General features: G+C 51.0%; 1 protein-coding gene across 1 annotated transcript; it reads left to right on the forward strand.

Moving 5' to 3' along the window:
• Positions 1–737: 737 nt before the first annotated feature.
• On the forward strand, positions 738–1,697 carry LOC135577969 (olfactory receptor 14J1-like). The gene has a single exon (XM_065048122.1). The coding sequence runs from the start codon at positions 738–740 to the stop codon at positions 1,695–1,697; it is 960 nt and encodes a 319-aa protein (XP_064904194.1).
• The last annotated feature ends 8,757 nt before the right edge of the window (positions 1,698–10,454 follow it).

A 10,454-nucleotide genomic window follows, 5' to 3' on the forward strand; every position in this document is an offset into this window, starting at 1 on the left:
CGGGGTCTGTGACACTGACAGGGAGCAGACCAGGGACAGACACACAGCTGCAGGCAGCACAGACATGGGCAGGGAGAAGGAGCTCCTACCAGATATGCCAGGGACGGGATTTAGGAACCCCTCTGCAATCCCCTGCCGTGCAGACACATTTCCCTGTGCAACCCCTGGTCTCCTCTCCTCCCCAGCAGACCCTCTGCCCCAAAGCCATGGGGTCCAGGTCACGAGTCTCCACCTCAGCAGCTGGACCTCCAGGTGAAGGGTTCCTGCAACGTGGTACTCAAAAAAGGTGCTAAAAGTACTTGCTCTCCAGTGTCATTATGTGAGTGGCAGCAGCACAGCCAGGTCAGGAGAAGGTTCCACAGCATGCCCGTCTGCCTTTCTGTTCTTGCTTTATTTTCTGGTAGCACTGCAGTGTCCTTCCCCATTTCTCCACCTGTCCCTGGTACTCTTGCTTTCTGGGTTTGGGGTGTGAGTGTGGGTCAGTTTTTGTTCTGACACCAATTCAGTGGATCTTGCCTCATGGGTGTGTTCATGAAAACCAGATGCCGAAGCTGCATTTTAAACTGTGATGAACTGTTTTTCTCAATTGGTAGAAAAAGAGAATGAGCGGATACATCCCTCCATCAGGGAGGGGGTTTTCCATGAGAAACAGCCTGTTTATTTTCCTCAGAGAAGACTCCCCTAACTTGTCACTGTCCTTTCCTCCTTGCACAGGTCCTCATGCCCACAGGCAGCCAATGTCCAACAGCAGCTCCATCACCCAGTTCCTCCTCCTGCCGTTCACAGACACACGGGAGCTGCAGCTCTTGCACTTCTGGCTCTTCCTGGGCATCTACCTGGCTGCCCTCCTGGGCAACGGCCTCATCATCACCACCATAGCCTGGGACCAGCACCTCCACACCCCCATGTACTTCTTCCTGCTCAACCTCGCCCTCCTCGACCTTGGCTCCGTCTCCACCATTGTCCCCAAAACCATGGCTAATTCCCTGTGGGATTCCAGGGTCATTTCCTATGCAGGATGTGCTGCCCAGGTCTTCTTTGTATTTTTCTTGCTTAGTGCAGAGTGTTCCCTTCTCACAGTCATGTCCTACGACCGCTACGTTGCCATCTGCAAACCCCTGCACTACGGGACCCTCCTGGGCAGCAGAGCTTGTGTCCACATGGCAGCAGCTGCCTGGGTCACTGGGTTTCTCAATGCTCTGCTGCACACGGCCAATACATTTTCACTGCCCCTGTGCAAGGGCAATGCCCTGGGCCAGTTCTTCTGTGAAATCCCCCAGATCCTCAAGCTCTCCTGCTCACACTCCTACCTCAGGGAACTTGGGCTTCTTGTGTTTAGTGTCTGTGTAATTTCTATGTGTTTTGTGTTCATTGTGGTGTCCTATGTGCAGATCTTCATGGCCGTGCTGAGGATCCCCTCTGAGCAGGGACGGCACAAAGCCTTTTCCACCTGCCTCCCTCACCTGGCCGTGGTCTCCCTGTTTATCAGCACTGGTTCATTTGCCAGCCTGAAGCCCCCCTCCATCTCCTCCCCATCCCTGGACCTGGTGGTGTCTGTTCTATACTCACTGGTGCCTCCAGCAGTGAACCCCCTCATCTACAGCATGAGGAACAGGGAGCTCAAGGAGTCCATTAGGAAAAGGATTTCATGGATGTTTGTTGATGCTGATAAACTTTCAATGACTCTACGCAAATGACTTCTATTGTATCCCAATGCAGACCTGTACTCTATTTATTGTTTTGTCCTCTTTATTTCCTTTCATTGCCTCTCTGTAATAAAATGATCTCTCTGCCTTGCAATTCCTCTAGATTTGGCTGTTGTTTTAAAGCTGATATCAACAACAAGCCCAGGAGTTTCACCTCAAAAACAGCCAGAGAAAAATCCTCTTTGTCACACTAAACCAGGTATCTTCAGGGAAACAAAGATGGACACAGACAATCTGACACAGACCAGCTCCAACAGGCAACAGCACCTTCAGGGCCACCACACCAACAGCAGCACTTACACAACCACGAGCAACAGTACTGACCGTGCCCAGTTCTCCCTGGTCTGGTGTGAAGGTTGCACGAGTGGTCTGTACATCCCAGGTAGAACTTACCCACAGTCTCACACACGCTCCTGTGGTCCCTCCAGTGTGGACCTGGGGTTTGGGTCAGCCCAGACTCAGAGATATTACCCATTTAGCCATCCTAACCCTGGGTTTCTCCAGATCCTGGGGCCCTCCTCCTTCTTGCTAGCCTCTTAGAATTGACCAAGAAGATGTGAGCATACCATCACCCCCAAACACACACACACTAGTGAGCCCACTCACACAGCAAAGAGCCAGGAGCAGTTTAATTAGTTCTGTAGTTTAACCCTGCCAGGCAGCTCAGCACCACACGGTCAGTCACTTACTGCCCCACAGCAGGATGGTGCAGAGGATGGGAAACACAGAAGAAAACTCATGGGTTGAGATAAAGACAGTTTAATAGGGAAAGCAAAATCTATGCATGTAGTCAGCGAAAACTAAGGAATTCATTCACTGCATCATTGCCAGGAGGGTGTTCAACTGTCTTCAGAAAAGACGGGCTCCATCATACGTGACTGTTACTTGGGAAGACAAACGCCATCTCTCCGAATGTCCTCCCCTCCCTTCCTCTCCCAGATTTTATTGTTGACTATGGTATCACATGTTGTGAAACATTCCTTTGGTCTGTTTGGTTCAGCTGTTCCAGCCATGTCCCCTCCCAATTTCTTGTGCATCCCCGGCCCCCATGCTGGTGGGTTTGGTGTGAGAAGCAGAAAAACCCTAAAAACCCTTGATACTGTGCAAGCACTGCTTAGCAATAACTGAAACATGGGGTGGGATCAACACTGTTTCCATCACAAATGTAAAATGGACTCATACAAGTTGCTGTGAAGATAAGTAACTCTATCCCAGCTGAAACCAGTCTAGTAAGCAGTACAGACCATGGTGATCAGGCAGGGGGCTCGGCCAGAGCAGTGCTGAGCAGCCACCTCCCCATGGGCAGCTGGTCCCTTGAATCCTTCTCCCCCTTCCACAGGCTGCTTCTTCCACGATCCAGCTTTCTCTGCCCCAGTCTCCTCCCCAGTTCATAACCATCATCAGTTAGTTTTTCCCCAGTGGGCTCAGGTTATTTCCACCTCTACTCAAATTTGATAGTTTGGATGCCATTGCCTTGTTCCTCTGGGACTTCAGCGGCATCACTGGTGGCTCCTCCAAGCACTGATGGCCTGGCAAGACTTGACTGCCCAGACTGTGGGAAGTGCTCCCGTCTCTGCCGTTTGGCCAACCTGGTCACATCCACAGCCACCTGTGAGGCCCAGTTGGGACACACGGAGCTGCCCACACTGCTGGTCCCTCCTCACATCCCTCAGCTTCTCATGCAGGTCCCACAGTTTCCCATGGCATGTACAGGTGGTTTGACCCAGGGCAGGGCCTCACCAGGGGCACAGTCATTTGTCTGCAGCCTTCCCATCTGGTGTCCTTGATGACCTCATCATACCTGCCTAACTCTGGCCAATCACATTGCTGTCATGAGGTGACCTCACAAGTGATAATCCGACCATGTTGGGTTTGCCTACATGTACCCCATGTATCTGCAATAGAAGTGGCATCACAACCCACCTCCAGCCGGGTCATCTTCCCCTTCTGCTGCATCTCCCGTCTCCCAGGCTCTCAGCACTGCTGGGTGTGTTTTCCAGCATCCAGGTGACATCACTAGGCCAGACTCACCACGTGCCCAGTTGAATTGTTTCCAAAGATGTGACTTCAAAATCTACCTCCCTCCCATGACACCTCACCTTGCATCATCCTCTTCTGGCACCAGGGGTCACCTCACAGCCAAGCTCCAGACACTTCCCCTGCACCTGCCTCTCCTTTTTCCCACCCAGCACTGTCGTTTCTGCTGGGCAGGCAGCACCGTGCTCCCCATGGGGACTGCAGAGCCCTGGTGGGACAGCTCAGTGGTGGGAGGGCAGCCAGGGGTGGTCAGGGCTCCTTGGGAAGGCAGGCGGGTGGATGAGGAGCTGGAGATGAGCTCTGTGCAGAGGGGAGCCTGGTGTGCACAGAGCCTTGGTTTGGAGGAAGCTTCACAGGTCACAGGTCCTCAATTACATGGCAATTTGGACCATGGCTTGGTCTGCTGGGAGGGCAGCAACGCTGGGCACAAGCAACCCAGGAGGTTCCTGCAGGTGTGGAATACAGCATTTTGAGACAAACATGGACGAGCTGACTAGGGCTGGTCTCCTACCAACAGACAAGGTGGATCAGGCCGGAGATCTGAAGGATGAGAGCAGCCATGGCTGCAGTGACCATGAGATGGTGGAGAAGCAGGACAACTGCAGAACAAGAGTGCAGTCCTGCAGGAGAGCTGATTTCATTACTGGAGGATCTGCTTTGGCTGTCCTGGAGAACAAACAGGCTGTGAGTCCCTGTTCAGGGGCAGTGTCCTCAGAGCCCAGGAAGAAACCAACCTGATGGCCAGGGAGTCCAGCAGGGCCTGGCAAGAGGTCAGCATGGATGAACAGGGATCCCCTGACTTAGGAGATCAAACAGCAGAAGGACATGCAGGGAGGCTGGAGGGGAACAGGCTGCCCAAGAGACAGACGGACAGACAGACACCTGGCCTGGGGGTGCAGGGATGGAGCCAGCAAAGCCAACGCTGAGCAGTGGCTGAAATGGCCGTGCAAGGGGAGGGCACCCAGGAGGGCTTCTCCAAAGATATGGTCAGGACAAGGAAGGCGGCTGAGGGCACCCTGGTCCCAGTGGCCAGTGGGGCAGGGGACGGGTGACAAAGACAGTATCAAACCAGCAATTGCTCTAAAGAAAGATTCTTCCTTGGAGAGTGCTGGTAGGAAATGTAACTGGACACACAGACATTTTACTATGTATTTACCAACACATAAATATAACTTTTTCCTTATGATCACATAGAAAGACAGACAACACAGGTCTGTTGAGATCACTGTCAACATGGCCATCTAAAAAGAGAACAGTTCAATTAAACTTTTTATCCCTCTTTCCTCCATCAGTCAAGAGTGACCAACAGCTTCCAGCGTGACTCACTGTGTGCCAAGGGTTAAAAGTGGCACTGACAGTCCATGGCAGTGGATTGCTTGGTGCCTTCAACTCTGAAAGACACAAGGATTATCTTTCTTAATGTTGTAGGGTTTGGTAGGATAGAAATCTAGAGAACATTTCTTAAAAATGGAGGGAAAAAGAATCCAATTGAAAGATGTAGAGTGAAGGAAATGTGTTCTTGCAACTTTAAACATCAAACGTTGTTGGTGTTGTAATTCTCCTTCCTTTGTTTTGAATACTCTAAATATCAGTGTTTTCCCATTAGATCAAAATGAGACTTTTCAGGATGTGCATTAAGAGCAAGAGGAGAACTTCTGATCCTCCACTACATTTGCCTTCTCAGCACTCTCTCTGTTATCTGTGCATCTCATCTCCCTCATCCTCCAGGTATTTCCTCCTGCCCTGACTGAACTGGCCATGTCTGAAGTCCCATTTCCAGCAGCTGATCTGCACACAACACTTGCGATTGCTCTCTGGGTTTCCCTTCCTCTTACTGTTTGATCACTCAGACACTTGTCAACAACCCGGTTGCTGCTTTCAGCTTCAAGGAGTTAAAAGCTTCCTTGTCTTTCAGTAGTCTGTCTAATTCTGCCTTTAGCCAACTCTTTTATTGTGTTTATTTTATAATTTCCTTTCTGTCTAAAACATTTCTTGCATGGTTCTGTCTTGGAGAAGGTGAACCTCAGTGGTGGCAGCTTGTCCTTGGTGTACAGTTGAGGAGTGTGTTTTCTTTTAATCATGACTCTCATCAGTTGTGTTTTGTTTGTTCAAGGGTAAAGCAAAGTCCCTGTTTCCTGTGTGCACTTGGGTCTGCAAGGAGAGCAGGTGGGAGCTGGTGCAAAGGAGCTGGCACATCCAGCTGCAGACTGCAGTGAAGTCTGGTGTGAGGAAAAGGGATGCAAGGCCCAGGGGCCAATGAGAGAAACGATGGGGTTGGGGAGGTGAGGAGCAAGGTTGTCCACACGGTGTGAGACCTCAAGGGACATCTCCAGCCAGTCCAGACCTCCTTAGGAGAGACCCTGGATCAACATCAGATAATGCTGAAATTGCATCCTCTCCAAACTGAAAAGGATTAAAATACAGCCTTTACAATAGAAAGACTTTTTTATCAGAACCTTTTTGAAATCTTTCTCCATAATTACACAAAGAAAACTCTCTAATTAACTATACAAGATTGGAAGGAAATTACAAGAAGAGACATGGTTTGTTAGACCTTTCTTGAGTGTAATGAGCCCCATGGTGCATTGGTGCTGAGTCCTTGAACATTGCTCAGGTGCTGAGAGGAGACTGCACAAACCTTTCCAGAAGTCAAAGCCAGAAGAAAAAAGTACTAAGTTCCTTCAAGTATTAATGAGTTCCACTGAGGGCAAGTACCAGCAAAGCCTCCCCAGGGACTCGTTAGAGCAGAGAATTGGAGGCCATGATGGCAGATAAACAAAGGGAAGCGTGCAGGCAGCTGAGGTGCTGAGAAAACCCTGGTTTAGTGGGATGAAGCAGAGAGGCCAAGCCTGACCGCCAGCCCCTGGGAAGGCAGATCCTGTCCCTCACACATTGCTCAGGGCTCTTCCTGGGGCAGGGGATGTGGGCTGTGTGGTGCTGAGTGAAGGACAATGGTGTGACCGTTCCCAGCCTTACTGGGGTATGCAAGGAGGCCACAAGGTGCCCCAGTGCCTGAGGACAACATGTCTGCTCACAGGCCTTGGTGGCAGAGGCCATTGCCATAGCCAAGGGGACAAAGACTTGGGTTCTCCTGGTGACATCCAGCATTGCCAGTGCCCTTTGCCATCTCCACCACAGGTTGTCCTACACTGTCCCTCAGCTGCCTCTGTTTCCCTGCAGGCTGTAGACACCCATGTCGCTTCCTCCCCTTGCTCTCACCCTGGTATTTCCATACATTGACTGAGGTGTCTCCACTCTCATGCTCTGTTCCTGGAAACACACGTACATGGACTGAACTCCTGCTCCTTCTGGATGATTTCTCGTACCACAGCACTGCCCTTTGAGTGACATTTCTTCCCCCTCATGTCCAGTCTTCACGTTTTAACCTGCGATGTGTGGCAGTGTTTCTCTGCTGTAGAAAGAAGGACCCTGAAAACTACTGACCTGTCAGCCTCTTACCTGTGCCTGGGAAGATGATGGAACAGATCCTCCTAGAAGCTGTGCTAAGGAACAGAGAATGGTGACTCAACCACTTCCCTGGGCAGCCTGTTCCACTGCTTCACAAGCCTTTCCATGACGAAATGTTTCCTAATATCAATTCTGAACTTTCTCTGGTACAAGCTGAGTCCATTTCCTCTCATCCTCTCACTTGCTACTCAGGAGAAGACCAACACCCTCCATGCTACAACCTCTTTTCAGATGGTTGTAGAGAGCAAAATGGTCTCCTCTCAGCCTCCTTTTCTCCAGGATAAACAGCCTCAGAACCCCCAACTGCTCCTCAGCAGACTTGTGCTCCAGACCCTCAACAGCCTTGTCCCCCTCCTCTGCACTCACTCCAACACCGCAAGGTCTTTGCTATAGTGATGGGCCCAAAACTGAACCAAGGATTTGAATTGTGGCCTCACCAGTGCCGAGTACAAGGGGATGATTGCTGCTCTGGTTCTGCCCACTACACTATTCTTGATGCACATCAAGCCATTGGCCTTTTTGGCAACCTGGGCACATGCTGGCTCATGTTCAGCTGCTGTCAGTCAACAACCCCAGGTCCTTTTCCACCAGGCAGCTTTCCAGCTACTCTTCCCCAAGCCTGTATTGTTGCAGAGGATTGTTATGACCAAAGTGCAGGACCTGACACTTGGCCTTGTTAAACCTCAGACAAATGGCCTCAGCCTAATAAAGCAGCAGCTCTAGATCCCTCTGTAGAGCCTTCGAACCCTCCAGCAGATCAACACTGCCACCCAATTTGGTGTCATCTGAAAACATATCAGGGTGTGCCTGATCCCCTCATCCAGATCATTGATAAAGAGATGAGAGAGAACTGGCCCCAATACTGAGCCCTGGGGACACCACTCATGACCGGCCACCAACTGGATTTGGCTCCGTTCACCACAACTCTTTGGGCCCGTCCCTCCAGCCAGTTCTTTACCCATCACAGATACACGATCCAGGCCATGAGCTGCAGCTTCTCCAGGAGATGTTGTGGGACACGGTGTCAAAGGCTTTACTGCAGTCTAAGGACACAACACCCACAGCCCGTGTGGCGGATTCACTCCCCATGACAGACTTTCCCTCACCTGCTCAGCCACTCACCTTGTCACAGAAGGAGATCAGGGTGGTCAAGCAGGACCTGCCTTTCATCCAGCCATGCTGATTGGGCCCGATTGCTCGTCTCGTATATGTGACCTCACAGTCCTTTCCCAGCCATGTTCCTGCTGTTGGCCAATCCCCTGCAGAGGCAGAAGTGACCTCACAGTCCCCTCCACAGCTATTGGCTTCCTACTCGACTATGAGTTCCTGAGACACAGTGACCACATGACATCGTACCCACCATCACCCTCCTTGTGGTCCAGTGTGTGAGCAGATCAAACTAAGCTGCTTTCATCAAATGTATCCGATAGATTTCCTATCAAGGGTTTGAGTGGAGAAACGTTCCTCAGAGGAGCTGCTGTATTTACTCTGGGACATTTTATATCTCTGCTTCTGCCTCTTTTCCTTCTTCCTCTGTCTATTCTGATGTGAAAGAGCTCTGCAAGGAAAAGATTCATGGAATCCTACAATAACGCAAGTTGGAAGAGACCCCTGAACACCATCTCTGTCCCACTGACCTTTATGGCACCCAAGGAGTAGCTGATGGCATTTGTGCTCCCTTGGGTTCATCTCACCACATGCACACAGTGGACATGCACATGATGTGTATGTTTACAACTCATCTGTACAATGAAAACATGGACTTTTCACCTAGTATTTCATAGAATCATGCAATCTCCTGAGTTGGAAGGGACCTACAAGGATCATGGAGTCCAACTCCCGTCCCTGCACAGGACACCCCACAGGTCACCCCGTGTGTCTGAGGACGTTGACCAGTCTCTTCTTGAACACTGTCAGGTTGGGGCCGTGACACCTCCCTGGGGAGCCTCTTCAGTGTCCAGCACCTCTGGGTGAAGAACCTTTTCCTCATGTCCAACCTTGTTGGAGCGAAATAAGGACTCAGCAAAACAAGTCGATTCAATGTGAATCACGCTAAAGCCATTTATTACAGAAACCAGCCTCCTTATATATGCAACTATATTCTAATCACGCGTCCACGCTCCAAGCATGGATTCGCTAAATGAGTATCATGGGCTGTCCATGCACTGGAGTCTCACTGATGATACGTCCAATGATTCATGCCACGCCAGGACCCTGCTGATTGAGGAACACCCCTCTTTCTCACAGCAGATTCTGTTCTCAGCTTCTCGAAGTGGTCTTGAGGTTCCTTTGAGCCTGACTAATTCAGCAATAAGTCTTTATCAAAACCCCTCCACACAACCTACCCTCCCCTGACATATCTTTCTTCCATTCCCTTGGGTATTGTCATTGGTCACCACAGAGAACAGATCAGTCCCTTCCCTTCCTTCTCCCCTTGTGAGGAAGCTGTAGCCACCATGAGGTCTCCTTTGAGTCTTTTCTTCAGCTCTGATGCTCAGAAACCCCTTGGTTTGCTTTCTGAAGCAGAAAGGAGAAGCCCTGAGCTCCAGGCAATGGGAAGGGGGATCCTGTCCCTCACACACGGCTCAGGGCTCTTCCTGGGACCGTGGGATGTGTGTGTGCAAGGCCCAGGGAAGGACAACACTGGGACAACAACTTCCAGCTTCCCCATGGGGCTGCAAGGAGGCAACGAGGCCCCAGTGCCATGAGGACAACATGTCTTCTCCTGGGCCTCAGTGGCAGAGACAACTGCCCTGGCCAAGGGGACACAGACCTGGGTTCTGTGAGTCCCTTCCAGCCTTACAGCGCCCTTTGCCATCTCCACCACAGGCTGTTCTACACGGTGCTACCCCTGCCCCTCTTTCCCTGCAGGCTGCAGACACCCATCTCGCTTCCCCACCTGCTCTCAGCCCAGCATTTCTGCACCTTCACTGCTGTGTCTGCACCCTCACTGGCTGCTCTTTGGCACACAAACCATGGGCTGATTCAGCTCCCTCTGGGTCACCTCTTGCACCACAGCACTGCCCTTCCAGTGACATTTCTTCCTCCTCATATCCATTCCTCACCTTCCAAGTAGACTTCTTTTTTCTCTTTCCCGCTTCTTCCCACTATCACGAAAAGCTCGACCATCTCATAAACTGCCCTTCATGCAGGGAACCCAAACCATTAGGCTTCTTGTGGTCTTTTACCTGACCAGAGAGAAGTCACCTCGCCATCATCTTCTAAATCCCATGAGTGCTGCTG

Source organism: Columba livia, unplaced genomic scaffold, assembly GCF_036013475.1.
Source record: "Columba livia isolate bColLiv1 breed racing homer unplaced genomic scaffold, bColLiv1.pat.W.v2 Scaffold_203, whole genome shotgun sequence".
Classification (NCBI taxonomy): Eukaryota; Metazoa; Chordata; class Aves; order Columbiformes; family Columbidae; genus Columba; species Columba livia.